Source organism: Mesocricetus auratus, unplaced genomic scaffold, assembly GCF_017639785.1.
Source record: "Mesocricetus auratus isolate SY011 unplaced genomic scaffold, BCM_Maur_2.0 Super-Scaffold_100033, whole genome shotgun sequence".
Taxonomy (NCBI): domain Eukaryota; kingdom Metazoa; phylum Chordata; class Mammalia; order Rodentia; family Cricetidae; genus Mesocricetus; species Mesocricetus auratus.
The window spans coordinates 11,377,003-11,391,877 of NW_024429213.1; the positions used below are offsets into that span (position 1 = coordinate 11,377,003).

Genomic DNA, 14,875 nt, shown 5'->3' on the forward strand with positions numbered 1-14,875 from the left:
GAAAAGATCAGCTTAAAGTATGAAAGAATTCTCTTGGCTCACAGTTTCAGTCTACAGTCAACTATCTCCATTGTGTGGTAAGGCAGAGCATTACTGAGGAGCTCACGGGACAGAGAAGGTTGCTTACTTCATAATATCCAATAATGGGAAAGGCAGGACTGGAGTCCCACAGTCGTATAATCTTCTTCAAGGGCCCACTACCAATGACCTAAGGACCATCCCATTTGGCTGCATTTCTTAACAGTTTCACAGCTTTCCAATATTGCCACCCCAAAGATCAAGTTTTTGGATACACAGGCTTTAGAGAACATTTCAGAACCGAACTGTAGCAGCAGAAACAAACATACTCATCACTGAGTTGGTTTGCTTAAATATTTGTCAAGGTTTAATGTAGGAAACAAAATCCTCACTAGGCATTTTGGGCAGAAGGAAAGTAAATGAAATGAATAACAAAATCAGATGGAATCTAACGAGGGAAGTCAGGAAGTTTGTATCAATGGTCAAATGTCACCCTGATCCTGTCACTCTAAGGTTAGGAAACTATTGTTTCTTTGACTGCTACCACTACCAGTGTCACAGTCTGTTTATCTCACAATGCTGGTGAGAAGACAGAAGACATAATATTTCTCTGCTGCCAATGTATCCACTAGATAATATTTCTTGCATCACATATAACTGAGGAAGAGAATAATGCATTCCTTAAGACCACCATTGACTAATGGGATTTCATGGAACTTAAAAGCTTCTGTCCAAGAACCAGGCCCCCTGAACAGGGGTGTCAGTTGGGAGGCCTGGGCAGTTTATGGGCCCATTGGCAAAGGAACAAGTATTTATCCCTAGTGCACATATGGGCTTAGGAGACCATTCCCTATGGAGAGATACTCTCTTAGTCTGGATACATGGGAGAGGGCCTAGACCCTATGCCAAATGATGTGACAGACTTTGGTGACCCCCCATATGAGGTCTCATCCTCCCTGGGAGTGGATAGAGGGTGGTATGGGGAGTTGGTGGGGAGACTGGGAGGACAGGAGGGAGAGGGAACTGGAATTTAAGATTGTTTATAATTTAAATAAAATTAATTTTAAAAAGACATTTAAAAAGCTTCTGTCCAGCAAAGGACACCATTTGAGCAAAGAGTCAGGCTATAGAATGGGAGGAAAAAGTCTTTATATCCCATAGAGGGTTAGTGTGTAGATCATATAAATAACTGAAACAACTAAGTATCAAGAAAACAAATGACCTAATAAAACATAGGTCTAAGAACTAACAGAGTTCCTAAAAGTATAATAAATGGCCAAGAACTATTTTTTAAAATGCTCAACATCCCTAGCTATCAGGGTGATGCAAACTAAAAATACACTGAAATTTCATCTTCCCCCAGTTGAAATGGTTAAGGCAGAGACAACAGCAACAACAACAAAGATTGGCATGGTTGTAGGGAAATGAGAAAATTTATTTACTTACTGAGGTGGAAGTGCAAACACTGTGGAAATCAGTGTGGAGTTTCCTCAAAAAGCTAAAATATATGAACAATGTGATCCCTTTATACCCCCACCATACTCTCAGAGGACATTATGTCTTAACACAGAGATATCTGACCATGTATATTCATTGCTGCTCTATTCACAATAGCCAGGAAAATAAAATAGCCTAGATTCTCATCAGTTAATTAATGAAAAATGAAAACGTGGTACATTTACCCATGGAATAGTATTCAGTTATAAAGAAAAATGAAATTATGACATTTCAGGTAAATGGTTGGAGCTGGAAATAATCATTCTGGGTGAGATACACCATTTTCAGATATGCATGTTGAAATTGTAATATCTCTAGAAGTCAGGAATATAGTAAGGGACCATAGTGTAGGGGTGGGGATCTCAAGAGAAATGGGTAGAACACAAGTGGTATAAAAGGGAATAATGGAACAGAAAGGGCTAAAAGGGATGGGGGATAAAGGGACAGGATAGAGAAAGGGATACAAAGAGAAGACAACTAACCGGAAGGCCTTTTGGAAAGTCATATGAAAACCCACTACTGGAAAAGCTTTCTATAGTATGTACCCATATAAAAAGACTTTAAGTAGAGCTAATATATATATTAGCTTAGGGTTACTATTGTTGTGATAAAACAGTGTGACCAAAAGTGACTTGGGGAAAAAAGGGTTTATTTCACTCACAGTCCCATATAACAGTTAGATCATTGCAAGCAATGAAGACAGAAACTCAAACAGGGCACAGATCTGGATGCAGAGTGGCTGCAGAAGCCATGGAGGGGTGCTGTTTACTGGCTTGCTCATCATGGCTTTCTCAGCCTGCTTTCTTATAGAACCCAGGACTACTAGCCCAGGGGTGGCACCACTCATAATGGATTGGACCCTCCCCATTGTTCACTAATTAAGAAAACATCCTACAGACTTACCTACAATCTCATCTTATGGAGGTATTTTATGTCAGTTGAGACTGATGAGAAGCTGTGTCTACAGACTGTTCAGAACAGAAGAAAAACTAAGGAAGCCAGTGTGGACAAGAAGTTTATGGAATGGGTGGGTGTCAATTCATGTTGAATACTCCGAACTTTAAAATTAGGGTGTTGAGAGGATTTTTGTGTGTGTGTGTGTGTGTGTGTGTGTGTGTGTGTGTGTGTGTGTGTGTGTTTACTACTTGTAGTGTTGTTCCCTTCAAAATCTCAGGGATGAAAGACTCACATGGAATTTTGTCATTTCCTTGGGATAGACTTGCAGCAGTGGAATGACCGGATCAAGTGGTCTAAAGGCAGGCTTTTGCTTTCTGTTTCTCGGTTGCATTCCTAGTTTTCATGTTCACACAATCACTATTTGACATGGAACAAAAAAAAGTATGTAGCTTTGCACAGCCTGGGTAGCCCAGGGGTCAGGTCAGGAGATCTGCAGCTGAGCAGAACAAAGGGCTGGCCTTCTCTGGCTGGACAGTTTTCTCCAAATGGTCACAATTCAGCTGGCCTTCTCTCCTCGCTGTTTATTTTCATCTTCCCCATCTCTCATCAAGAACACCAGTGAAACAGGGGCCATTAATTATGGACTCCCGCTGTACAGAAGCTCCAGGAAGCTCCTAGAGAGATTTTCCTTTTCTAGTTCAGTGAAGTAAATGTGTGGCTGAAATGGTGCAAAGTTACAGGTTGGTGACCAGACTGATGTACCTAAATGTAGCATTGCTGTGTTAAAGTCTGAGATTTGCTTACTGCATCAGTGTTAAGGATCCACTACTTCTGGGAACTTACTATCAATTAGCCTCAAAATGACTTGCCTTTAACTGTCAAATGAGTTCACTGCAAATAATACCATCTCTTTCCCCCTCTGAGGCTATAGGCTTTGACGGTAGGGGAGAAACTGAATAAACACCCAGGCCCACAGTTTCAACCTTCATTTCCTACAGATATCCCAAAGCAGCTCTCTATTTCTTTTGTCATTAAGATAAGACATTTCATTTCCTTTCTTGACCTATGTCCACTTTCATTTCAGCAGGTGGACCTATTTCAGGTACTGCAAACAGTAGGTTCTACTGGGTTGTCTTTGTCTACTGGAGGAACTGTGGGTTGAGTCTGAGGCACACACATTTTACAGCATCTGCTCTGGCTTGAGCTTCATATACATTGGCAACATCTCAGAGTGAAGTTGACTCTCTCTTCTTTCCTGATTCTGGAATTTTTCAAATGGCCCCGTGTGATTCCACAAACAGTCTGTAGCTCATTTTGATTGGCTTGAGGCATCACATTCCAGCCAAGTTCACTCTGAGAGGTTCCTGTCCCTTCATGAATGGCCACAGAAGCTTCTACTTTTGGTTCTGCATTCTAATAGCACCCCTTGCATGGATTTTGCCAAAGCAATGCTTGGAAGTAATGCACCCATACTGTGTGGCTTTTCTTGCTGTCGTTCCTGTTCTTTTTTTTTATTGTAGGATCTGGAGATTCACCACTAGAAGATGATGGAGTCTGGTACTCACACTCTCTATATAAAGGTGAATGCTTTGCTTGTGTGCTGACGAGGACCTGCTTGAGGTCAGGAGATTTTTCTTTAAGGCTGTGCAGAGCAGACCGTATGGAAATGACCAGACAACACATTGCAGTTCTAGTTCTCTGTCCAGGAAGATAAATATTTACAAGTACATGTGCATAGGCACTCATTCTTCCCAAAGGAAAGCAAAGGGAAGAAAAAGAAATCCCAGGAGTGCTGCCTTTCAGCACCCCATGCTCATTTGAGTCTCCTAAATCTCTTTACTGTCCTCACTTCTGCAAAGGTGAGCTGGAGCTGATGAAAGTGAAAATCAAGCCTGATTCATACATTACAGCTACAGCTGTTCAGAGCAAGCCCCCCCCCCAGGGCAACTCTGCACCCGGTGCTGCTAATGTACAGACTGAATGGAGAATGAGAAACTTGATTTTCATGAGCTCATCTCATGCTCTCTCTGAGCCCAGTGTGGCCCCTAAAATGATAAGCAAAGTGTGTTGTTGCTCAAATGAATTTTAACTTAATGATAAGAAATCCAGCTCTACACATTTCCACCAGTAGCCACTCCCAGCAGGTATAGAAAGCCTAATCAAGAGTCTTCTATAGTGGCTCAGGTAAGTAAACCCACAAATACTCCTGCTGCCACTTCCTTGAAGTCAGGGAGCTCTGGGCGGAAATGAAGGTAAATTTAAATGTTTGGGTTTTTTTTTGTCTGAAACTGCTCCTTCCTGTTGCAAAGGGAAACGCTGAAGGAAATGGGCTAATAAAGTTCCATTTTGACATTTGACTCAAAAATGCTTCCATATGCTGGCAAGAAAGTACTACCCTAGGCTGCTGTGACCTTTCGCAGCTATCAGGGAATTGAAAAGGTTCTGGTCAGCTTGTGCCTAAAGACTGTCCTCTGATTTTCCAGAGAAATGGGGAATCTTTCTAAGTAATGACTGATGCCTATGCCAGGTGTGTTTCCACATTTGCTTTGATTTCTGAATGCAAAAGCAAATTTGTCAAATATTATTTCTCATAATAGTCTTGGGAATTAAGGAATCCAAGCAAGCACAATATTTCTAGTCAGATGTTGGTAGTAAGGAGATACTGTGATTCCTAAAACTTTCTGAAAGGTTTTTTGAAAGCGTTTTGAGTCCCTAGTTGAAAAACATTCTTAAAACACATGCAATATAGAGAGACTCTCTACTTATATAGTAGGGATTGCTTCATGTTCTTAGGACATTGTGCTCATTGTCTACTATCAACTCATGGTAGATCATAGGCCTAAAAATATGCCTATCTCAGAACCCTCCCTGGATGTCTAAGAATATATCTTTCATGATTAATTATTTCTGTTGCCAGTTCAATAGTTTGCTGGCAGCAATCATCACACTATACATTTCATTTGTATATACACACATACCAAAACATGTTAGCTGCCTTCAGTTTTCATAGTAGAGTTAAGAATTTTTCTTTTTATTACTACTGCTATGATGAGGATTGAACCTCGGGTTTTATTCATGCTAGACAACTGCTCTATTCAAGACTTTCACCTCAGCTTTTAAATGCCACTTATGTTAAAAGTTAGAGGTCACTCATGATTAACTGTGAGGATGGCTGTGGAATACTAACCTCCTCAGTGTCTGGCACAGAGTATAAAGTCAATAACTGATTTGAATTATTTCAAATTTTAGGGAAGAGAAAGATTAAGTAGCATGCATTGGCTTCCCAGGATGTGACATTCTGTTTATCAATTTGTTTTTCTTTGTTTACTTATTTGAGTGCTGGGTATGGAAATTGGGCTTAATAGTTTACCTGAGATACCATAATATATTCCACACTAATCGAGGGAAGGAGACGGTACATGGGGATATGTCAGTATTGTCCCCTGTTTATCGAAGAGGAAGCAAGGGTTATAGAGAGTAGGAAGTGAGTCCTGTCACTCACTCAGATGACAGATGCTGCACTTGGGTCTGAACAGGTGTTTTGGCTCACAGCCATAACGCACTAGTAGTTCCTCATTAGTCTGCAGCACCATTTGAGTCCAGTGATTAGCACATTGGCCCAGGGGGATGCAAAGGCTTTCCTGATTAATCAGTTTGGATGTCTTCTTGGTAAACCTTGTCTTAACTTCAACAGCACATGATCTTCCTTCTTCTAAACCTCTATGTTAAATATTTTGTTAATTCACTTTGAGTACCCCGTGGTGCTTATATGCAGTTTAACTTCAAGTTGCTCACTCACATTCGTATTGCTGTTACCAAAGAAATGTTAAACTGTCAAAATACCTTCCAAAGATTTGTCTTGGAAAGTAATAAAAGTCAAAATGCCTTTAGCAAAGAAATGAATACAAGATTTTTTCCTGGGATTGATATGTAAAAAAGATTGTTTCTAAATTAAATTTTTAAAAAAGACCTTTTTCCTCCACATGGTAACAACAGCACAATTTTAGATGTGTGGTCAGCATTGATAGAAGAATTTGAAGAGCCAAAATAAGGGAGAAAAATCTGCTAATTTCATGCTGCATCCAAATATGTAAATTTGTGATATATGAAAGCACACACAGATGTTAATCACACAGAACACAAATATACATAGTACATGAAGACTGCATGTATACTGTCTTCCAGAAAGGAAGAGTTCCAGAAAGGTACGGAGGCCTGATGTAGGCCTTGTATATCTATAGCCACATGGTGGAAGTTAATAAACTCTAGGGTAAGCTCTCATCAATTTACCTAGACCATCTAGAAAATGTTACTTGAGTCTTGAATTTCTGATCCACTGGCAACTTTCTGAAAACCATTATATGATAAAAAGTATTAGTAAAAGGGAACCTGAAAGCATCAGAGTAAAAACAGTGTTCTGTTGCCAAAGCCTGGGACTTTATCAGGACTCACTAGCAATCAGCAGCATGTCATTCGGAGAGTTTTCCTCGGCAAAGGGGAACAAAGCCCATGTTCCTTCCTGGCCACATGATGGCGAACTTACTCCATTTACTGTCAACACAGGTGCTAGTCAGGAATGAGGAGTCAGGCAGCTGTAGGAAAGTAGGGCTTGTTGAAAGCATTAACTCCACCAAACCCCAAGATATGAGAGGCCTACAGCTGGCCCCCAGCCAGGGCATGAAACTGATAGACTGACTGCTGCAGGAACTCCCCAATAAGAAGGTAGTCTTGTCCTTTAGCATGGCTCTCAAAGAGCACCTTTCAAAGATGGGAGAAATTTAGCATTATTAGTGACATCCTAAGTATGCTCTGACCTCTGGCTATCTGTCCTAGTTTGCTTTAGTCAGTGATGAAACCCTAACTAAAGAAACTTGGGGAGGAAAGGCTGGTTTTTTTTTGGCTTGCAGATTACAGTTCATCATCAGGGGAAGTCAAGGCAGGAACCCAAGGCAGGAGCCTGGAGGCAGGAACTGAAGTAGATACTATACAGGAATGTTGCTAACTGGCTTGTTCTCCATAGCGTGCTCAGCTTGCTTTCTTGCACACATAATCCAAGATCACATACCTAGATCTGGACACCATCTGTCCCTGTGATCTGGGCCATTCCTCACCAATCATTAAGCAAGAAGTTCCCATAGGCCAGCTGTTCTCAGCCTGTGGGTAGCAACCCCTTTGGGGGTCACATAATAAATATTTACATTAGGATTCATAACAGTAGCAAAAATGTAGTTATGAAGTAGCAACAAAAAATATTTTTATGGTTGGAGTCACCACAATGTGAGGAGTTATGTTAAAGGGCTGCAGCATTAAGAAGGTTGAAAACCACTGTCTTTGGCCAATCTAATGGAGACAGTTCCACAATTAAAGTTCTCTCTCTCATGACTCCAGTTAGTGTCAAATTCACAAAAACTACACAACGGAACAACTATGGGACCAATATCAAAGCACCCTGTAAATTTTCTATTTGAAAAGGTGTCACTGTCTTATCTAAATGGGCCGTAACTGGGGATGCATGAGAAGGGGAGCAATTGTTCCACGAGTATAAGCCAAAATGACACTCTATTATGAACACTGGTGTAGCTTAGTTCAAATTAGTAAACAAGAGTACTGTGGTTCTCTTTATAGAGAATATGCATATAGCTGGGAGGAAGCCAGAGTTAATTGACTCAGTGTGCTATGCATAGAAAGCTAGCTAGGGTAGAAATTCACTATGGAATCAATCAATCTCAAGAGATTAGGATATCATGATGAAGGAAATACTAGAAGGAACAAGTGTTTATTGAACATATACTTTGTGCTCAGCACTGTGCTAGGCAATGGATATACAGTCTTTAATCCCTTATAACAATTGCCTCTTATCGTTGCACAGGTGCTCACTCAGAGAGTTGAGGCAGCTTGTCTATATCACACAACTAATTAGAGGCACTTGGATTCATAATTATTTATGTCTGACACCCAGTCTCATAGCCATAACATCATTATCTACAGATATGTAATACACATCACACCTTTGGAAGTCCTGAATCTGTACTATAGCCAATCTGAGAGTACAAGAGTGAAGGGCTGCATTGTCTAAACCTGTCTCCCTTCATTTGTTTCTGCCTGTAGACACTCCATGGTGCTCCCCCATCAAGGTGAAATATGGGGATGTGTACTGCAGGGCCCCTCCAGGGGGATACTACAAAACAGCCTTGGGAACCAGGTGTGACATTCGCTGCAGGAAGGGCTATGAGCTTCACGGCTCTTCCCAGGTGATCTGCCAGTCAAACAAGCGTTGGTCGGATAAGGTCATCTGCAAACGTGAGTAGACCAGACCTGTGCCGAGTCTTCATGGGCAACACTGTTTTTCTCTGAGATAAAGCTTTTCACCGAGTGGTGATTTTTTAAGCCAGTTTATTTCCCTGTTATGACAGAGGGGTGTGTGCTTCTTATTGAAAGAAGGGCATGTAGAGTGTTGTCTTCCTGGCAGCCTGGTTCCAGAGCCGCATCAGTCCCAAATGAACACACAGGAGGCTATATTAATTATGAAGCTGTTGGCTAGCTCTAACTTAAGTATGTAACCCATAATTGTTAATCTAAGTATTTCTCTTACCGGAGAAAAGGATCCAGACTTCTTATTCCTCTGGGAGTCTACATGGTGTCTATCTGTGTCTCTCTTTCCCAGAATCCTCATTGACTCCTAGTCCCATGTATGTTGCTTCCCTATTGGCCAATCAGACACATTTTTACAGAATGATGTCTCCCAATAAGGGTATGGTGCACTTTGGGGGAAAGAATGTATAAGAGACTTTCCAGCACACTGGTGATATTTTTTCAGTAAATACAAGGCTCCAAAATATTACTGGTGATTTAGAAGCAAATAAGACACTTCCAGGGCTTGCCAGAATACCACAGAGGTAACTGGGTACTAGTGAAAGCCACACAATAGATTTAAGAAGGGCCCTAAAGTGGGTGCCCCTGGTAGTAGACTGACTACATAAAAGGAAAACAAGGAAAAACAAATATTCTGAGGAGTGGGACTTGGGCATGCAAGGAAGAGTCACTACAGAAGTGGTGCTTAACCTGGGTGAGGGATTGGGTCTGGGAAGAAGATGAAGTTGCATTTCAGGGGCAAGATCTTAAAGCTGGTTTGTGCAGTCCTTTCCTTGCTGGTTAACTCAGGAGGCAGGCAGACTGCCTTCAAGACAAGTCCTGCATTAAAACTGTAGATGCTACAGCATTGGTAAAGCCAGCTTTGGATACATTTATGATGCAAAGTTGCCATCCGGTATTGCTTGCCCAATGTTTTCCAAGTCTTTAGTATACATTCAAGTTTTGCACAGCATATGTTAGATATGGTTGGGGAGATTGAGGCTCATGATTGTAGTCATGTGGTCTAGAATATGTAGATGATATAACTGCATCCGTGAAGTGTACACTTAGGTGTGTTTCACCAGGTTTCCCTGTGTTCTAGTTCCTGTTATATTCCCCCACCTTCTGAATCCCTTGTTGTTGGTTTTCGTTTTTGTTTTTGATTTTCCCTAGAACTGTGATGTGAGCCCAGGGCCTGGCAAATTCTGGGCAAATTGGCCAGTGAGCTATCTCCCTAGCTTTAAAAACAAACAAACAAACAAACAAACTTTTATTTTGAGACAGTATCTCACCAAACTGAAAGGCTGATAGAAACTCAGTTTGTAGCCAAGAATGGTTATGAACTTGCCGTCTTCCTGCCTCAGTGTCCTAAGTAGCTGGGATTGTAGGTCTGTGTCACTAGACACAGCCACACTTGCCCGCTTCAATTTTCTTTAGAGAAAAAAAAAAGAACATCTTACAGAAAACTTTCCTCCTTCTGCTTCTCTATTACCTTCATTCCTTTCTTTCTTTCTTTCTTTCTTTCTTTCTTTCTTTCTTTCTTTCTTTCTTTCTTTCTTTCTTTCTGTCTGTCTTTTTTGTTCTTTCTTTCTTCATATATAAATATATGTATATTATTTTTTTTTGAGTCAGTGTTTCTTCATAGCTTTGGAGCCTGTCCTGGAACTAGCTATGTAGAGCAGGCTGGCCTCAAACTCACAGAGATGCATGTGCCTCCTGAATGCTGGGACTTAAGGCATGTACCACCCAAACCAGGCTTATTTATTTATTTGGTTGTTTAGCTATTTAGTGTAGTCTAGGAAATCCTGCCTCAGTTTCCTGCATCTTGGAATTACAAGTGTGAACCACCAGCTCAGCTTTTATTTTATTTTTCTTTACAAGGGAAAGGCTCTCCCATGGGCAGTGACTGAGTGGTAAAGGTTGGTTCCAGGTGTGGGGCCTGAATGGTAACTGCCATCTTCTCTTCAGGCTGCCCCTGAAGAAGTAAGCTGAGGCCAACTCTGCTATCCATCACCCTCTGCTGGTGCCTTCCTCATTTTTCTCCTGTTTCCCCATTTTTTTCACTGTCTCCCTTGGCAACACTTTCTTTCAAAAGTGTTAGCATGCAAATCCTTCTCTCAGGGTTTGCTTCTGAGGAATTCTGTCTAAGACAGTGGCATGGCTAGGATGCCAGTCACCTACTGTGTTATGCTCCATAGAAGGAGCCATTGTTTAATGTCACATGTTATATTTCAACAAACTGCTCACTGCATACTTTCAGAGTGACTGCATTCTTTACTTGTGGATAAAAACTAAGAACCATGAAATATCTGATTCTTTCCATTTCAGAAAAGCGATGTCCTACCCTTGCCATGCCAGCAAATGGTGGGTTTAAGTGTGTTGATGGTGCCTACTTTAACTCTCGATGTGAGTACTATTGCTCACCAGGATATACATTGAAAGGGGAACGGACAGTCATGTGTATGGACAACAAGGCCTGGAGTGGCCGACCAGCCTCCTGTGTGGGTAAGAAAATGTCATAGGCCTCAGGGGCCACATCTTGGGAGAGGAGCAGTGGGTCATTGTTGGTACTATACGCACTGAAGGCAACAACATGTTTGCAACCTAAACAGCCAGCATTGCATTCAGTAGCTACTTGGCTCCTAGGCCCAGCCCAAGACCTCAGTTTCTATATTAGCTGACTTCAATGCAGCCTGCTTCCAGATTACTTTTGTCAGTTCCTAGACCTGCTGCTGTCACTCCTGAGAACTAATGAGAAATGTGAATTCTCATGTCCTTCTCTACTTCTTGAATTTAAAATTCTGGAGATGGGTCTCAGCACTTTGCATTTTCAGAAGCCTTCTAGGAATTTTAAAGTATTCAAATAGAGGGTCACTAATATCAGGTACTGCTTCTCAAATTTTCAGTGCCTGGGAATTTTCTGGAGACCTTGAGAAGAATGCAGATTTGAACTCAGTAGGTCTTGGGAGTCAGGCTTAGGGGGATTTGTAGGCAGAGTTTTTGCCAGGATCAACTGCTCCAAAATAAATACACAGAGACTTAATATTAATTAAAAATCCTTGGCCAATACTTCAGTCTTCTTACTAGCTAACTCTGATACCTGAAATTAACCAATTTATATGAATCTACATTTTGCCAGGTGACATTACCTCTCTTTCATTTTGTACCTCCTGTCTCCTCTCTGTGTCTCACTGGAGACTCCTCTGACACCCCAGCATCCTTAGTCTGGTTTTCCACCCTAACCTTATCCTATCCAGCTACTGGCCAGTCAACTTCTTTTTTTTTATTTTTAATTCTTTTTTTAAATTTATTTTTCAGTTTAAATTTAAATAAGAAACGAGGTTACTTCAAAAGTCAGTTCTAGGTCCCTCTCCCTTTCCCTCCCCCTCCTCCCGTGGCCTGAACCCAACCCCCTCCCATTATCCCCTCATTTCCCCAGGGAGGGTGAGGCCCTCCATGGGGGTGTCCATAGTCTGTCATTTCATATAGGGCAGGGCCTAGACCCTTCCCCAAGAGTTCAGGGTGAGAGTGCACCTCACATTGTTGGATGAGAGTCCAAAGTCCATGTGTATACTCGGGATGGGTACTGATCTGCTGCCCAAGGCTCAATAGATTACCTAGGCCTCCTCACTGACACTCACATTCAGGTGGTCTTGATCAGTCCCATGCTGGATTCCCAGGCATCAGCCTGGGATTCAAGAGTTAACCTTTGTCAGGTCAGCTGTTTCTTGGGGTTAAACCAGCCTAGTCTTAATCCCTTTGGTCATCAGTCCTCTCTCTCTGTTACTGGCTTTCTTCAGTTCAGCTCAGTACTTAACCGAGGAAGACTGACTCTTCTTCGATCAGCCACTGAATGAAGTTTCTGTTTCCCAGACTCTCTGGCCATGGGATTGTAGGCTGGCACTCCCCAGATCTATGTCTAAAATCCATATATGAGAGAGTACATGCCATGTTTCTCTTTTTGTGACTGGGTTACCTCACTCAGGATGGTTTCTTCTAGTGTCATCCATTTGCCTGCGAATCTCAGGATTCCATTGTTTTTTTCTGCTGAATAGTACTCCATTGTGTAAATGTATCACATTTTCTCTATCCACTCTTCGGTTGAGGGACATCTAGGTTGCTTCCAAGTTCTGGCTATTACAAATAATGCTGCTATGAACATAGTGGAACAGACATCTTTGTTGTATGAATGTGCATCTTTTGGATATATGCCTAAGAGTGGAGTTGCTGGGTCTTGTGGTAGGTTTATTCCCATTTTTCTGAGGAATCTCCATACTGATTTCCAAAGTGGCTGAACCAGTTGGCACTCCCACCAGCAATGGAGGAGTGTCCCCCTTTCACCACATCCTCTCCAGCATAAATTGTCGTTGGTGTTTTTGATTTTAGCCATTCTGACAGGAGTGAGATGGTATCTCAGAGTTGTTGTGATTTGCATTTCCCAGATGGCTGAGGATGTTGAGCACTTTCTCAAGTGCCTCTCAGCCATTTTAGACTCCTCTATTGAAGATTCTCTATTTAGTTTTGCAGCCCACTTTTTAATTGGGTCCTTTGATGTTTTGGAGACTTGCTTCTTGAGTCCTTTGTAAATTTTGGAGATCAACCCTCTGTCAGATGTGGGATTAGTGAATATATTTTCCCATTCTGTGGTCTGCCTTTTTCTCTTGCTGACTGTGTCCTTTGCCTTACAGAAGCTTCTCAGTTTCAGGAGGTCCCATTTATTAATTGTTGATCTCACTGTCTGTGCTAGTGGTGTTATGTTCAGGAAGCTGTCTCCTGTACCAGTTCGTTCAAGGGTACCACCCACTTTCTCTTCTAAGAGGTTCAGTGTGGCTGGATTTATGTTGAGGTCTTTGATCCATTTGGACTTAAGTTTTGTGCATGGCGATAAACATGGATCGATCCACATTCTTCTACATGCCAGCCTCCAGTTATGCCAGCACCATTTGTTGAAGATGCTTTCTTTATTCCATTGTATATTTTTAGCTTCTTTGTCAAAGATCAGATGTTCATACGTGTGTGGGTTAATATCCGGGTTTTCAATTCGATTCCATTGGTCTACCTGTCTATTTTGTGCCAATACCAAGCTATTTTCAGGACTATAGCTCTATAATAGAGTTTGAGGTCAGGGATGGTGATGCCTCCGGACGTTGCCTTGTTGAACAGGGTTGTTTCAGCTATCCTGGGTCTTTTGTTTTTCCATACAAAATTGATTATTGTTCTTTCAAGGTCTGTGAAGAATTGCCCTGGGATTTTAATGGGGATTACATTGAATCTGCAGATTGCTTTTGACAGGATTGCCATTTTTACTACATTGATCCTACCTATCCAAGAGCATGGGAGGTCTTTCCATTTTCTGAGGGCTTCTTTAATTTCTTTCTTTAAAGATTCAAAGTTCTTGCGATTCAGGTCTTTCACTTGTTTGGTTAGCATTGCCCCAAGGTATTTTATGTTGTTTGTGGCAATTGTAAAGGGTGATGTTTCTCTGATTTCTTTCTCAGCCCTTTTATCATCTGTATATAGTAGGGCTACTGATTTTCTTGAGTTGATCTTGTAGCCTGCCACTTTGCTGAAGGTGTTAATCAGCTGTAACTTTTACAGTCAACTTCTTTATTAAACCAGTCACAGTAACATATGTGCACACAGTGTAAAGGAATATTCCACAGGGATTCATCTCGTAAGAGGTTTTTGAATCTCGGAATAGCAGACATTTGAGGCCAGTCAATTTTGTTGTGATTCTTTACCCTTTGCACCCTGTGATATCTAACAGTGTTTTAAAATTTTAACCCACTAAGTGTTTAGTGACAATATCCCCACATCCTGGCCCCAGCCTAGTTGTGGCTACCAGAAATGTCTCTAGACATTTTTTCAGTGGCTCTGGGAAGGAAAAATAACCCTTCCGTTGACACCCACTTGCCTAGGTGCAGTGGGTTCTCACCATAGCTACTTGTGATTGTCTCCTGGGTATCTTTTAGTGACATACCTTAGAGATTCTGATTCAATTAGGCTGACAAAGAGGCAGCTGGAAGAGGCCAGTGGGTTCTAAGAACTTCTCAGATAATTTTCCTGCTGGAGATCTAGGATCACTCTTTGCAAGTAGCATTAGAAATTCCCA

At 41.5% G+C, this 14,875-nt stretch overlaps 1 protein-coding gene across 2 annotated transcripts in view; it reads left to right on the forward strand.

Annotated features, from left to right (window-relative positions):
- Positions 1-14,875, forward strand: part of Srpx (sushi repeat containing protein X-linked) — a 70,198-nt gene that overhangs the window by 39,344 nt on the left and 15,979 nt on the right. Inside the window, exons 2-4 of one of the 2 annotated variants that reach the window (XM_040733721.1) lie at positions 3,933-3,992; positions 8,521-8,712; positions 11,092-11,268. In XM_040733721.1, the coding sequence (XP_040589655.1) occupies positions 3,933-3,992; positions 8,521-8,712; positions 11,092-11,268 (429 nt within the window). The remainder of the gene's footprint in view (positions 1-3,932; positions 3,993-8,520; positions 8,713-11,091; positions 11,269-14,875) is intronic. The other variant, XM_040733722.1, reaches the window with a different exon arrangement.